Source organism: Mustela putorius, unplaced genomic scaffold, assembly GCF_011764305.1.
Source record: "Mustela putorius furo isolate JIRA1106 unplaced genomic scaffold, ASM1176430v1.1 tig00003867_pilon_pilon_pilon, whole genome shotgun sequence".
NCBI lineage: Eukaryota > Metazoa > Chordata > Mammalia > Carnivora > Mustelidae > Mustela > Mustela putorius.
Window position 1 is genome coordinate 24,763,771 of NW_025422019.1, and position 17,169 is coordinate 24,780,939.

At 38.1% G+C, this 17,169-nt stretch overlaps 1 protein-coding gene across 2 annotated transcripts in view; it reads left to right on the forward strand.

Annotated features, from left to right (window-relative positions):
- Window positions 1-17,169, forward strand: part of ARHGAP15 (Rho GTPase activating protein 15) — a 605,619-nt gene that overhangs the window by 81,262 nt on the left and 507,188 nt on the right. For both annotated transcript variants that reach the window (XM_004757889.3, XM_013059079.2), the window contains exon 4: window positions 10,478-10,539. In XM_004757889.3, the coding sequence (XP_004757946.1) occupies window positions 10,478-10,539 (62 nt within the window). The remainder of the gene's footprint in view (window positions 1-10,477; window positions 10,540-17,169) is intronic.

Below are 17,169 nucleotides of genomic sequence, written 5' to 3' on the forward strand. Positions count from 1 at the left end.
ACACTTGTTAGGACATGTAAGAACTCAGTAAACTTATGTGAAATTAATGTACAAATGGAACAGGAAATGGTTTTTGTTTTTCCTTGCAAGTTCGTAGTACACAGATCTCTACTTGTGTACTTTCTCTGCATTATCTCATCCTATCTCTTGAAGTGCTAGCCAGTCATTTTTTTTCTTCTGGGTCTCCTCATCATTGCAGAAGTCAATTCTCCCAGATTGAACCTATCATCACCTTGTTCGCAAACTGGTTTCCCTTTCCATCAAGCTTCTCTTTATGAGTAACAAGCGTGTATCCAGGCTTCGAAGGCACTTTCTTGGATCCTCCATTTTACCTATGGCCCATCAAGCAAGTCACCATTTTCCAAAGCAGTTTGTCTGTTATGGGTGTGGTGCCCACATTTTTCTTTGTGGTTAAATGGACATCCTTGCCCAGGCCTTCAAATGCTTCTGATGGCAGCCCCCAGCCCACCCCTGGACTCCACCAAGCTCCTCCCACTGATGATGCTCAGCAATTCCACACTGGTCTTCTGGAAACTGTACCTTCATTACTTCATTTTTCCTTGTCAAAGCACTCAGTAGCTTCTTATTCTCCGTGACATTAAGTCTCTAGATGTCTCTCATGGTCCCTGATTTACCTATTTATTATGTACTCCCAAATACACACCCTCAAGCAAGGAATGATAACATGATTAAGACGTGGCTCTTACCCTCAGAGTGCTTGGATTTTCTGTGACCATTAGTTACTTCATCTTGGCACTTTTCTGTATTTTTCACCCTCAGTTTATGGGTAATATACTTGTTCCATGTATATTACCCTGTAATGCTTAGAAATTAGAGGGTCGTGGTCTGTATTTCCTTTATTACACCATACTTCTCCTTATATTGTTTTCGACAATAGGACTTGCTCAGAAAAGACATGTTTGTCAACTGATATAATAATAAGATATGAAAGGTGTATTAAAATCATACTGATGTTTCTTATGTTAATAAATATATGCCTGCTATTTGTAGAAGTTCTCTATGAGAAAAATTCTCTGAAACCTGCTGGGCTGGGTGGGGAAGGGCAGGGGGAGAGAAAGAATTACAAGCAAGTTCCATGCCCAGCTCAGAGCCTGACGCGTGGCTTGATCTCATGACATTGAGATAATGACCTCAGGCTGAATCAAGAGTCATTTGCTTAACCAACTGAGCTACTTAGGCACCCCCCTGTTGAACTTTTTGTTATCCATTACCATTCACACCAAGAATTGAATTCTTTTCCAAAACCCATGAAGTTTTCTTTGTGTCTGACTAATCTAACTTTATATTAGTTTTACCTAGATGCACATATTTGTTCCCACAAATCTGGTATGTTCCTTATTTTCATCTCTACTACTCCCCTTCCTTCCCACTATTGCTTCTGGAGTCAGCCAGAGGGTCTCACAATAGTTTCCCTTAACAGTACCAACCAGGATGAGCTACTATAGATGCACTAGTATACATTAAAACATTTTAGAAAATAATAAAATTCTTTAAGTTGGAGTTATTACTCATTATTTTTACCATATGGATTTTTGAGCTTATTTATATCCGACACTTTTTGCTATATAAATCTCATTTCCTTTATTTCAGAACTCCCCTGAATATTTTCTAGAAATCATGAGAAGCCTTGGCTTTAAGCTAAACTGGCAAAAGTATCTCATTAGATCTAACCCCTTGGAGAAAAAATGATTCACTTTACAAAAGTGGAATCTGCCACGGTCGGTGCGCCAATAGATGCTATCACTCTCCGGTAGCCAGGCTTCACCTCTCAATGCTCCCTTTAATGAAGTAGATTATGATCAACATGGTTAAAAAGAAGCATAATGCATTTGTTTTGAATACTGGCAAGAACACATTTCTAGCTGGAGTCTAACATCTCATGGCAGAGACCACCCAGTTCACTGACAGGTGACGTCATTCATGCCACATGGTATACAAATCCATATGCTATCAATGCAAGAGATCTAAATTATTTTCTGAGAACCCATATGGGTGCTTAACAAGTGCTGTAATGCAGCAAAGATTTTACACACAAAACGTCAAATATACTAATATGCGATTGTTTCCCAATCTTGTGTATTTCACGTTCTAACTGTTCATGATACCTCATTATTTTCAGGGCACTTTCCCTTTTTCCCTGAAAGAAATGCTCCACAAAAATAACTGTGCTTATAACATGCTAAATTTTTATCATCTTTATTTTTATCAAAAGAGTCTGAGACAGTCTATGGATAACCCTGCAGGAGTCAAAAGCCTGTGGCAGGTTTTAGAGAATCATCTGCTGCCTCCTGAGCTAGGAGGATTTGTAGGACAGAGCTCAGGAAGTTGCCATGGCTTGGGGGCATAGCAGGCTTTTGCAGATAAACCTTAAGTCTCAGATTCTACCTTTTGGAGCCAGATATCATTTTGTGGATTAATTAATACTTGTGAGGGCTTTGAGGATGAAAGACATTGTAAGCATACAGTGTTTTCTTATTTTAAAACAAAGGACAGCCACTTTGGGGGGAATAATTCTATTGATCAGGCTGTGCTTTCCTTAAATAGTTAAAAAAAAATCAAACAAAATTTCCAAAAGCTCTTCAGACTTTAAATATTTGACTTTAGTAAGATAAAAATTTCAGGTTTTCTGAAATAACATCCTCCCAGACCTTCAAGTTGGTAGTGTGCTAATCATAAGTTATATAATTTAATAAATCTAATAGAAACCATCTCCTGGTTGTTGTTTCCTGTGCCCTTCCTTTCATCCAACAGAAGTGTCTTTGTTAATTTCTGTATTTACTGAGGCCATCCTTGTGCTAGGCGCTATGCTAAGTTTGTGGTATGCAATGACATACTAGATAGTCATGTCCCTTTCTTGAGGAGCTTTCATTCCTTTAACCTAGGAATGAAGAGTAGTATTAAACAAATAAAGGAAGGCATCATTCTTTAAATGCAAATTACAAAACATGCTGTGGCAGCAGAAAAATAATTTCCCATGAAGGAAGGGCTAACCTAGCCTGGATTAAGGAGTCTTAAAAGCACTCTTTGAAAGGGACATTTAAATTGAGATTGCAGGACACACAGTTTGTCAAGCAAAGAACTTGAAGAGGTTGTGAATAGGAGGAAAAGCAAATGTAAAGACCTGGAGGTGAGAACAAAATTAGTTCATTTAAAAAAAAAAAAAAAAAACTTGCAAGACTTCCTCGGTCACCTGGGTGGCTCCGTCAGTTGAGCATCTGCCTTCAGCTCAGGTGACGATCCCAGGAGTTTGGGATTGGTCTGCGCTGGCTCCTTGCTCAGCAGGGACCCTGCTTCTCCCTCTCACTCTCTATCTGTGCTCTCTCCCTCAAATAAATAAATAAAATCTTTAAAAACAAACAAACATCAAAAAACTACCAGACTGCCATACTAGACTTGAATGTAGTGAACAAGGGAAGAGGGTTGGGGGGTGCAGGGAGAGGGAGGCAGTGCTCAGATGATGAAGGGTCTTAAGGTGATGGTAAGGAGATTACAAGCCATTAAAAGACAGAAACAGGTTACAGTAACATCTCCCATTCACATTTGAATTTCATTTAAGTCTAAAGTAGAGAAAAAGAACACACACACACCACCAACAACAAAGGCTATTAACATTGAGCAATGCTTTCTTCCTTACTGCCTAGAACAAAATTAGGTTATAACGAAACAATCGAATTACACTAATAAATTGCCCAGACAGGAACTGGGAAGGCCATTCCTTTCTGAATTCCAACGACAGGCAAAGAAAGAGCAACATATTTAAATCAAAGATACAAAGAAATATAACTTAGGGAAGAAGAAAGAAACTAAGGATGAGCAAGAAGTGGGATACAAGAAAAGCCTCCAGAAGGCTGAGGAAAACTCTTGAGACATAGGAAAGTCCCCTCATCAGCCGGTTTCCCAAACAGAACCTGGACTTGTTTGGTGGAGGCCAAATGAAACACACTGGTTACAAGATGAAAGGCTCAGGGAAAAAGCCACGGGAGTTCTCCAACATCCAATAGCAGCTTTTTCAAGATGACATTTTGATGAGTTAGGGGTAAATAAATCAGAGACATGTGGGTAAAATTTCCCTTGAAATACACAGGGGTTTAAAATGATGGGGAAAAGCATTTGGCAACACATAACTTGTGCTTTGCCAAACCCAGCATTTGAAAAACGGTTCAAGACATTCAGCAGAACCCCAAAGCCCAACATGTTCTCTCATTCTCCAAGAAAGCGGGAAGGGCAGGATGTCCATGCAAGCCTTGCACAACATATATACTAATGGGCATAAATAAGTTACGATGGGCAAACCATGCCTAACTCTGAAACCTGAAATCAAGACCAGCCTCTCTGAGAATGCTTAGTGGTTTTTTCCAGACACCGCTCGTGTACGACAGAGAATCATTTTCCTTCACTTTTCTTCTGCTCTCCTTTTCATGTAGGCACTGTGTGCAGCTTGAATTTTGGTTTACCACTCTTGAAAAGTACATACACAGTAAATTATGTTCTTATGTTAGGCCAAACACCATATTTCATTCTCGAGCTATATGTAAAGTAGCTCTAAAATTAAGCATCTAATTATTTTTAAATTAGTGCTTTATATACAATGTACGGATAAGCTGGATTTTTAAGGTGATTTTGCCCCCTCTGCTTTCATTTCCCTTCTTAATGGATTGTGTCCACTCCAAGTCCATAAACATGGTCGGTTGATCTGTTGTTGCAATAAAGTTACAGCCAGTATAGAAATCACTGGAGACTGAGAAGAAAAATGGAGGCAATGAATCCCACAGAAGAGAGTGGTCCAACCTGAAGACAATGTCACAAGAAGGAAAGCCAATGGAGATATTCAGGATGAATATATATAGCATGGTGATTATAGTTACTAAATCACGGTGTATCCTAGAAATTTGCTAAAGGAGTAGATCTCAGGGGCTCTCACCGCAAGAAATATTTGAAAAAGTAACTATGTGAGGAGATGGATATGTTAATTAACTTGACTGGAGTAATGATCATTTCACTATGAATATCAAAACATCATGCACACTTTAAATAAATGTAATTTAAAAGATAAAAAAATAAAACCAATAGAAGAAGAAATATCTATTTCTGTGAATAGTGGAAAATAAAAAAGAGATTGAAGAAAAAAGAGAAGCAACATCTGGGGGTAGGTAAAATGATATAACCAGACGTGTGTTTTTTAGTAGAAATCATCCAAACTAGCAAGATTATCAGCAAAGTACTGTGATTTTTAAAAAGTTCAGAAAAAAAATATAGCCGCTACCTTACTATTAAATAGGAAAATTGGGGCTCCTTGGTGGATCAGTGGGTTAAAGTCTCTGCCTTCGGCTCAGGTCATGATCCCAGGGTCCTGGGTTCAAGTCCCACATTGGGCTGGCTCTCTGCTCATCAGGGAGCCTGCTTCCCCTTCTCTCTCTGCCTGCCTCTCTGCCTACTTGTGATCTCTGTCTGTCAAATAAATAAACAAAATCTTTGAAAAAAAATAAATAAATAGGAAAATGATTAATTGCTACATCTGTTTGAAAATGATGGCCTCAGGGTTGTGCTTATAGAGAGATGATGCAGAGTACTCAGAGCGGAAGGGCAGTCAGTCATACAGAAAGTTTCACGGGGGAGCTACGTTAAAAAGCTCACTCCAGTTCAGGGGTGGCACCTGCCTCAGCTTTGTGGATCTAGAAAGATTTCATTTCTCAATGGTCAGGATCTCTTGGACCTATCTCATAGTAACTGAATTTATAAGAGGCTGATATATAAACAATAACTCTGATTTATAAATTTATAATGGGAGATGTACTAACACTGACTACTTAAGTCACCCATGTTGTACATCAAAGGACCTCAGAAGCTGAATTAGGAGTCAGAGGGTTGCCCATGAACACAGAGTCAGAACAAAGAGTAAAAGAACAATAACTTTAAATATATCAACAGAACAAGTATTGTGAAGCATAGGGCTTTGTGATTCTGGTGTTGAAAGTCAATCCCTTCTCAGAAAAAAAAAAAAAAAATAAGGTCAATCCCTTCTCATCAAAATCTGGGGGAAGTCTTCGATTCAGTTCATTTCTATTCATAAAGATACATTTTAACAGAATTCTTGTGGTGGATTGGTGTAGATGAAAGCTTGTTCCTTTTTATTCTACTTCTTTTATCTGAGAACAACATGAAGTCTTCACATAATAAATTGCGGTGCCTGTACTTACGGTTACAGGCTGGTCTTTCTTCCACAATTGTTACCATTAATCAAAGGTTGTCTTCTGCACTCCCGCCTTGTCTATAGCCTCCAACTTAGGTTGATAAACAGGTGCTATCTGGGTATCCCACTGCCATTCATTCTTCTCATCTATATCTCAGCACAGTTGTGTCTGCTGAGTACTTCTTCAATGTTAGCAGACTGGCTGGCATCCAATCTGGACAAATTGCTGATCTTCCCTGCCACTTAACATTAAATAGGGTTTCTAAGGGACATTGGACAAATAGCTCAAGAAGCCAGATTCAGCATCTAAAGATTGGTTGACATTTCTTAAGTATACAAAGTTCAGAGAGTTCCTGTACTTTAAAGAACTTTAAGTTGGCCTGAAACTTGGCATACAGTATCCTAAAGTTAGACATAAAGCTACACATAATTTTCCAAATTACGAGATAAGAGTATCTGAGCCTTAGATGACCAGCATTCTCAACTGTAGTTTAAAGATTATCATTCCCTTCAAACGATGGGATTAACATAGAGAAGGAATAAATAATTAGAATAATTAATATGGAACCATATATAAATCTACAAACAAAATACATAGCAATCTTCTGCTTGTTTTAATACTTCCTTCAGCTCTTATGAGCCTTCCAGAATAACTGATTTCTAGTGTCTGAAACATGGTGAGTTATTTCAAAGCATTATGACAAGAAATAATAAAGTAATTAAATCTACCTCATGGAACTGTTGCTTGCCAGCAGGGGACTTAAAATAATGCTGTGCTTTCAGTGTAGGGAGACTGGTTAGAATTTTCATTTCCAGGTCAGAAGCTGGTCTGAGTCACTGAGATGACTAGAGGGGACTACGGTATACAGTCCTCAAAAGAGAAGAACACAAGTATTTTGCATGTACGCTCACAAGCACATAAGTTCCCAGAAGATTAAAAAGGTCCTATTAATCTTTGCAGTTCCATTGTGAGCAGAGCAGCTGGTATTTAAGGGTCAGGGGATGTTACTAAATGAAAATATGTTGAAAGAGTGAATGAGGATATATGAAGTATAGAAGAGGCAATTGAGAGAAATGAACACCTGATCCCAGAAATGGGAACACACACGTGATGATTGTACATGTATATAACTACATGTCAGTAGGTGTAGATATGTAAACACATATATGGTAGTTGTAAGTATTGTAAGGGTGCATAATCCCAGGACTATTAACTACTTCTAATGACCTGAGAGGCAGCTTGGACTTTGGAAGATGACATAGAAGAAGAAAACTAACTTGCTACTCACCTCTTTCCTTTTTCTGGGGCCTCTCTGTGTCCATGGCTGGAAACTTTAATGGATTGACCCAAGACCATGGGAACTGGCTAAGCCCGTTTGATGACAATGATGTCACAATGAGAAGACACAACTGTGCTGATTCTATTGTCTACGACAATAGCATCTTAACATGAGATCCAGCCCCTGGCCTTAATCTCAATATCCTGAAAAGGTCCAGGCATGTCTGGAGAAACATTTCTTATAGATTCGAGGAGAGAGAATTTTTAAGTATGTATCTCAAGCTTGCTTGTATTGGTCTTTCCCTGAAAGAGTATTAGTTTTTTGCTTTTGCATCTCTCTTCCCTTTTTAAAGAAATGTCCATCAATAATACATTCTGGGCACTACATGTCCACCCAATAGTCTTTTAGTGAGTTTTTTGTGGGGAAGAAGGCAATACTCTTCGTAGAGAACTCATGCATCGATTTTTATGATAGGTTGAGAAGTTTGTAGCTTTTTAGTAGAAAATTCAGAATTTGGAAACTATTTTATTGTCATCGGGAGAATGCTTTAATAAAACAATAAATTTCGTCTATGGTTACACAACAAAATTTCTCAATATACATTACTAAAGAAAGGGACCATCTCTGTGATGCTAATTGCTACTGAAAACATCTTTCTTCCAAACATTTGTAGAAACCAGTGATGCCCAGAGTTAAACACTGAACTTATTATAGAGGTTTTGGGGGGTAGACAAACAAAACTTTCTGGCACTAAAAAGAAAAAAAAAAAAAAAGAAGACAACATACATAGAATAAAAGGTGGGAAAAACAAATAGATGCATCCAAGTACAAAAATATATCATTGAACATCATGATTCTAAAAATTATCCAAAAGACCTCTGTAGACTCTTTTAGACTGTAGATAATATGCTGAAATAGAATTTTCCAGAAATGTAGATATGTGAAAAACTTTGCTAGGAATCATTATTAATATCTTCATTATTATTTATTAAAAATGTATTCATTAAGTAGATTTTAAAAGGCAAATACTGTGCTGTGTGTTAGGAATGTAATAATGAACAAGCCAGAAAAGATCTCACCCACATCAGAGTCTTGTAAATAGCCAATTCATTAACTGTTGGAATTTTAGAGGTTTTGGGAAAACTCATTCATCCCCAAACATCTCTTCCCTTCACTTTTCATAGACAGATGGACTTTTTGGCTTTTTCCATTTTCTATAAAGATTTTTTAAAACTCTAAAATGGTCACTCATGCCTCTACTAATTTGTTTAAACAATATTTATAATTGTGTTTATTGGTGTCAGCAAGCCTGAAGGTGCTGGGAATCAGGGTGTAAAAAGGTACAATCATAGCCCAGGTGCAGGTACAGCCACATACAGTAGTCCCCTCATCTACGATTTCAGTTTCCACAATTTCAGTTACCTATGGTCCACAGCATTCCAGGAACAGACGATCCTCCTTCCAACATATCGTTGGAAGGTCAATAGTAGCTTAGCACTATGTCACAATGTCTACTTCATGCACCTCATTTCATCTCCTCCTGTAGGCATTTTATCATCTCACATCCTCACAAGAGGAAGGGTGAGCATACTGCAACAGGATATTTTGAGAGATAGAGACCACATTCACCTAACCTTTATTATAGTATATTGTTATAATAATTACTTCAGTTTATTATTAGCTACTGTTTTTAATCTCTTACTATGTCTAATTTATAAGTTAAACTTTATCTCAGGTATGTATCTATAGGAAAGAACATAGTGTATATATACATGGTTCGGTACTATCCAAGGTTTTGGGCATCCACTGGCGGTCTTGGGATCTTAGTATCCTCTGCAAATAAGGGGGCACTACTGTCAATGGACAATTATAATACAACCCAATAAGTGCTATGATAGTGAAAATGGGGATCTGGGACAGGGGCATCTAGAAGAGATTACAGAGGAATCTTGGAAGGACCCTCTAACAATAGACAGACAAATTCAATTTTAAAGTAGGTTTAATGTATTTAGGAGTTCTGGGATGGGGGACACAGTGGAGTGGAATATTAGTTGGAGGGAAACATACAGGGTGGAATTGAGGGAATGTGGTCCTTTGACCTTAAGCAGGTGACTTCTAAAAGCTTTTAGCAGTTAAGATAGGGTGGAAGATTGCGGACAATTCATCTCTAGTGAAAAGACGGAACACAGGGTAAGGACTTGAGAGACAGGTATGTGGGAGAGATGGGAAAGTGGCAATAGGGTTCTCAGAAATGAAAACACCTACCAAAGGCTGCGCTGCGAGTCAACTCATCACAATTCGCGTTGTACATTTATTTAGCCTAGAGCTCCACAAAAACCTCTGTGAAGTGATCACAAATTGTTGAATCTCCTTTAAGAAACTTGCGGCTGTATTAGCAACGAAAGCCAATAAATACAAAGAGGAAAGAAAGCAAACCCGCATTATGGAAGAGGCTAATGGAACGGTGCTGCTACAGTGTTTCTTGGTCCCTGAACAAACTGCATGAAGTGTCACTGTTTTAAATGCCCTTTCATGGTTCAGCTGGCTCAGATACTTGGTTCTACTGAATTCTTTCCACTTCCTGGCTTCAGCCGATGCATGAGGTGGTGAGGATTAGAAGGGACAAAGAACTTTTCTGAAGTTGATCAGTAAAATTAAGGAAGACATTAAATCTCTTTTTGTTTTGCCATTTTTAATCACTTTTTTACACAAGTGACTTCAATGCCCAGGAGGGAAAGTGGGTAAAGGTGTATCACCATCTAACAAATCATTCGCATTACTCTTTGTAATCTTTCTTTTGGATATTTAACGGCTTGTAATGACTTTGATCTTGCAGGCACTTCCCATAAGCTATATATGCATTATTAATGAGCTTCTATGACTGGAAACTTCCATCACTGCAGTGACTATTGGAAAGCATAGGTTCATTCAAAATAACAATGCATAAGGGCTTGTCACCATTTTAATGTATGCATTCTTCTTGCAGATGGTTGAAAAAGAAGGTTATCTGCAGAAAGCTAAAATTGCGGATGGTGGAAAGAAACTAAGGTAATAAATGTTCCTCCATTCACTTTTACATAACTGTGATAGTTCTCCATCTCCTCCACTTGGGTCACTGCTGTTGTTTAGAAAGGAAGGCCTTATGGTACAAGACTAGTCTATTTCCCTCTGTTATTACTATGCTCAACATTATTTTTAATATAATTACAAATTTCCAATAAAGCACTACATTCTATATTGTTGCACATAATATTAAATGAGGTGCTTCTTGTCCTCCTGGATCCTGAAATCTTAAAAAGCATGCCAATAGATAAGATAACGGGTCTTGATTTTTAAGATTGACAGATTAATCATTTTGCAATATATAAAAATCTCCCTACAATACACTGGGAGCATAATTTTTGAAGATTGGGGGATTTGAAATATATTTCCTGCTCAGATAAAAATCAAAGGAAAATAAAATCATCCATCAGGTAAAAAGTTGAATATTGCCATATTTGGAAGTGAAATTGACACAGAGTTGGTAAGAGAAATTAGAAAAAGAAAATAAGAATTCCCGTGCCAGTTTTTCCCAGTTTTCCAAAGGAAAAAATGAGGTTGATAGAAAGGTAGAGAAAGATGCTAGACCTTCTCTATGGATGGGTTCTTCAGAAATAATCATTTCCATTTTAGAATGTTTTCTATTTCTTGAATACATACTATTATGTGCTTTGCTTTGTACTAGGTGATATGTAAGCTACAAAGATATGTAGAAGTGCTCAAATCGGGAGACAAGGCATTTGCTTATGACTGTATTATTAACAGTTAAAACCATAAAGGATGAAAGTACTAATTAGCTACACAATGGGACACTTGTTAATTGTATAATGCAATTCATTACTGGAATGGCACTCTGGCCAACAATAGACCATAAAGTATGCTTTTGTTTGCTGCCTATAATGGAGTATGTATATTTTTATTTAAAGGAAGTAAAACTGGAGAAAACAACCATCCATAATTCTCCCAAGCTATTTCAATTTTAAAGAACAAGCTCTATTTTTGGCTTTTATTGGGTTTTAGTCTGGGATAATAAACAGGGCCTTGAACCCTCTTCTACACCGGTTCTGCAGAGTTACTCTGCAGCCACACTCCCTGGAAGGGTCCAGGAGAGAGGGGACTTGTCCCCATGCCAGTGGATAATCTGGTTTAAGGAGTCGGACTCTGAAACGGCGACAGGATGATTTTTTGACTTTGGCTAAGCCCCTCTAGTGTCCCCCTTTCCCTTGGACCTCATTCTCAAGTATACCAACTCAAGGGAGTAGTATTGAGGATGCAGCAATGACTTAAGAGAATAAGACCCTCTCTTACCTTACAAGTTACATTCTCATAAAGTCTAAAGAGGGACAGGAAAGGACCCAAGGACTTGTTTAAGTTACCACTTCGGCGTTCACTGAGGCTTGGTAGGAGAGAGGAGGTGAGAGCTGTGGTGTCAGCCTCAAGCCTCATGCGTTGAAGAGGAGGAGATACTGAAAGGACTTCCAGAAAATAAAGATGATGCCCCTCCAAAATGGTTTCATAGCTGTTTTGCCCAGAAACCTTCCTTATAAAATCTTTTCCTAGAGGTTGGTGTCAAGAAAAAGCAGAGGAGCAGAGCAAGGCTCTTTCCCCAGCTAACTCGCACAAACACATTTTTAGGCAGTTTCAGTCAGTGTGTATACCATTTTGTATTTGTTTCATTTGTCGTTACTTTAATCAGTTTGCAAATCATTTTTGTGCTCGAGTTTAAATTCATACAAACATTAGTTTGTACTGCATTTCACTATTATTTCAATCAGTTTGCATACAATTATGCATTCTTTCAGATTTTTTCATTTAAAGCTATACACATTTTACTATTTTTTTTTTTTTTTAACATCAGGCACAGAATTGGGTCGATTTTACTGCTCGGTGTTTGGCTTTGTATTATCATCATTCTGGCTGAGAACCTTAGCTGGTTTTATTTTATCCACAGTCTCCAGTCCTCACTTTAGTGCCCTGTAGACTGTTAACGTTCATCAAATTCACTCTCCATATGCTGGTGTGGTTATATGTGTGGCATTCTAGCAAATAGTGTGTAGTTGTTGAGTATGTGAATGTGTCCTAAATTCCAGACGCCTTTTTGTGTTATAAGCTTCACTCTGTTTCTTACTACTTTTATTTAGTGTTAGTGTTTGGACATGGGTCAGTATCTATATAAAATGAGTTCACTTCTTCCAACTGCACCCATTTTGCCATTGGGTACATATACCAAATTTTACCTAATCTCTGAGCAGTGGACCCCTATTTGTCCCTAACTCTTTCCATTTCCTCCAAACAACCTTGCGATAAGCCACACATATATTTCTCCTTAACAGCCACTAGGTATTGTCTCTGGGACATATATCCAGGAGTGAAGGATTGCTTGGTGGTAAGATACACATTTATAAATCCACTGAGTCCTGCAGCCAAACTTCCTCCTGCACGAGCGAGCACACGAGTTCACACTCCTGCAAAGCAGAAGGGAGCTTGTCCTGCCATCATCTCATTACAGAGCATTGTATAACTCTCAGTTTCGCAAGTTGATGGTTGCATTTATTTTTATTCCTCTCATTGGCATTTCAGTGGAGCATGACTTCAGCCACTTAGAGTTGGCCAGTTTTGTACTCTGAGAATCGCCTAGGTGTCAACTTTGATGATTTTCTATTAATCTTCTCACTTAATTTTTGAAGGAACTCCTAATGTCATAGAGGTAGTAATACCTCATCAACTTTGGACTTTGTAAATATCTTTTCCAAGTATCTCATTATCTATTTACCTTGCTGATGAAAGTCCTCAGCAAAAAACCTTTAACTTTGGTCCATATTGTTCCGTAATTTTACTCTTTATTATTATTGTTTTTAATAACACTTAATGCTGTAGCTATAGTCACCATGTTTAATAACATGTAATATCCCACCGGCTTGATGACACTAATATACCAAACCATTGCTACACTCCTCTTTTGTTTGAATTTTAAGTTGATTCCAGTCTTATACTAAATATATTTATGCTAAATATATTTATACTAAAATAGTTATAATAGCAGCAAAACTCCTATTATTTGTCAATGTTTCTTTTATTTTTTAAAGATAAATGCTAAGCCTGGAATAATTGATTAAATCACATAAGCGTTTTTAAATGTTATGTATTGCCATATCGCTTGTCCAAGGTGTTGGTATGTTTTAGTAACTAGTAACAAAAGGCTCAGTTTAATCATAACCTTGAAAAATTGTGTCATTTTTATTCCCTAGAAAATTTAGAAAATATTAAATAGTATACCATAGTTGCTATACTTTGCATTTCTAATATAAATGTCTTTTGATTGCCTTTTGCCCACTTATCAAAGTACTTTATATCTGTTATACATTTTAATGAGTTAATAAGCACTATTACTAAATGCTTATTCTGTAAAATACTTAGTTAAATGCTTCACCGGTAATACTGAAATGATACTCTAAGGTAGGCTATATTATTATTTCACTTTCAATTTTACAAATGAAGAAAATTGATCACTGGTATTAACCTCTTTTCTCCCAAACCTTATTGTATGTATAGTTAGTACCTAATTTTAGCCCGGTCCTCTGTTTGTAGTAGGTTAGTTTTTCCTCTCTTGCTAGAAGATTCTTAGGGCCAGGACACTAAAATGGCCCTGTTATTTCATACCATTTACAGTACCAAGGGCTTCAATTATCACTTAGAAAACATCATTTTATTACTCCCTATAAAGTTTTCTATTCAAAAATCCATGACAGCTTATTCCCACCATGCATTGTGTTTTTATTTTCCTTCCTTCCTTCCCTGCCTTTTCCTTTTTGGTTAGCCTTCCTCATTTATATATTTTTCTTTCTCTCTGACAAGAGCTGGACCTCTCTCTCTGGATATGAACGAGAGTGGGTAGAAGGAAGGAGAACTCGTGTGCTATATCTTACATAAAGGGCCATCAGTTTAGCCTTGTCTTGAAATGGCGTTCTATAAATTATCACATGATACGCAGACGGGATTGGAAGGTGAAGACATTCAGCACTCACCTGTAATTTTTTTAATTATTAACTTTGAAAATATGTTTTGCTTTTCTATGTTTTAGTTTAGGAATTCCTTCGTTTGGGGACTTCCATCTCCAAAAGGAGGCAGCCCAGGCCCCTCTGAAGCTCTGTGAGACCCCAGTGAGAAGCTGTTTTCAGTACTTACATTTACAAAAGGCACCTGATGGCGTGGACACTATGTCTCCAACCACGCCTGTCACTTTCCCTTCGTGCCTGTCCCTTTATCATCTCGCTGGTGGCTGGTACATCTGATCACATCTAGCTATCCCTCTGCTCTACTCTTTGGAGGCATGGAAAGAACTTGGGGTGATAAGATGAGCAGAAAAGGAGTACAGGAAGAAAAGGAGTGAGGGTAGTAGAGTGTTTATGTCTACTAGCGCCCATTTTCACCCCAGAGCCTAGACGTATGAGACTCTTGTTTTTCTTTTCTGAATTTCATCCATCCATTCTTCCTTCCTTCCTTCCTCCCTTTCTTTTTTGAACAGCTGTTTCTCAGAAGAGACTTCCGTTAGAACATGATGCCAAAGTACCCTGCTAATGTGAACTTGTTTTTTTTCTTTAGCACTTTCTGCTCAGGAGCCCAATATATTCTCCCAGACTGAATTGTCTTTCTCTCCTTTTTTGCTTGGTAGTGAGGACTGGAGGGAAGATTTGGATAGTACAGAATACAGAAGCTACGTTGTAGAAGTTTGCTTCAGTCTTAGGATTTCCAACATATGCTCTGTTATAATTCCCAACATCTAATAGCTCTTCGGATGTATCAAGATTTTACATTTTTTGCAATACTGACAGAGATGTGTATATTTATACCTCAGGGTCTCTTTGGCCCACTTTTAGCAGTGATAATTTACAAGAGACTCGGAGTATGAGAGAGAAGAAATAATTTCCTAACCCACCAGTTTGAGAATGAGTCAGAACACTTAACAGTGACCAAAGGATTTTATGCACAATCAGTCAGGATTTACTAGAATAAATCACTTTCACTCCCACCACTGTGGGAATCATGTCAAGTCCAGTGTGATCAAGTCCGATAACAAAGGCAGGTGGCCCAAGACGATCTGAAATTTATGAAGTTGTCTCATCTGTATTTTCCTCTGACTTTTGGTTGGCCACCCGTCATTACCTAAAGGAAGCATAGGAGAGGTGGGTGTAGGATATAAAACAAGTGAATGTGTGAAACCTGAGCTCAAGCTAACAAATGCTTATAATGGTAACGAATATTTTAAGAACTGTTTTCCATCAAGCGGTCTTCAGAGAAGCAATTACAAAGCTGCTGTTATTATGTGCTGCCACCTGGTGTCCATTGTGTAGAATGCAAAAAGTTTTCTGCCTGGCTGATGGCTGTGTTTTTTTGGGTTTGGGGGGATTTTCCCAACTCCCACCTCCCACCTCCCACCTCCACAACTGAGGATTTGTTTTAGGAAAGTTTTGTGAAGTGTCTCATTTGGATATAATGTCCCACCAGTTGCATACATATAAATATTTGTCATTCGAATTTAGTTCTTCCCCCTCTGATTGCAGTAAGCACCTCTTCCCACCTTCAGTGTGACTCGTTTTTGTTTTTTGTCATAAGAAAAATAAGATAAATACTTGCATTTCTTGAGCGGAAATCTGCTCCCTGCATTAAATCTCTAGTACCAATATCAATCCCTCACCTGACTGTTACCTATCAATTTGTGGGGAGACTGTCTACCTATTCCTAACACCTCTGACTTACTGAGGTTGACTATTTCCTGACCTATGTGTCTTCCTTAGCCCTAAATCTATCCAATAGTTTGTGTTTTTTTTCCCTCTGTGTGGAAAAATAGAAAAAAAAATGTCAATACAGTTTTGATGATGAGTTGGTGAAACATTCATTCATTGGCTCCCACTAATGGATAAATTCACCTGCTAGCCATCTTGGGAAGGTAAGGATAGGTCTGCAACATTCCAAGCCAGGCTAAGAAGTGGCTCAGCTCCAAGAAGAAAGACATATAAGTGCTTGTTTGACAAAAGTTCTTTATCTTCCTTTCTCAAAGCCTATGATGAGGCTCTGTGTAGACATGCCCAAAATGACTCAGGAAAAGCTGCATGACCCCTGCTCTGAAGACAATGGATACACAGGCGTGAATGTGGTCTTCAGGCTCCGGGAGACTTGTCTTGACTCCCATATTTGTGAGTTCTATGCCCTTGGGTAGGATGTAGACTCACTAAGTTTCAGTTTGCTTGTCTGTAATATGAGGTCTCAAACCCACCTCCCAGTGCCATGTGCTTCCATGCTTCTTGCCTGTGTCCCCGTGGGTTAAAGGGAAATTCAGGGAGGTCTTCTTATTTGACTTTATATATTCAGTCCTTGTAATTTTGATTGTTCTCTGGTAGATGTTCAATAGCTACTGGTGACTGACTTTGCATTTCAATTACTTAACAAGGCCAAAATACCAGATATAATTGCCAGCACAGAGTGGGGACCAAGGTGTGCACAATAGCTCCTCTCACAGACACACCTCTGAGAGGTCAGAAAGACCTCAGGAAAAGTTCAGGTTTTTCCAGTAGAATTATAAATTAGAAGAAAATATACACTAAACCAGAAGCAGTAGATAGTTGTCTTTTTTGTTTGCTT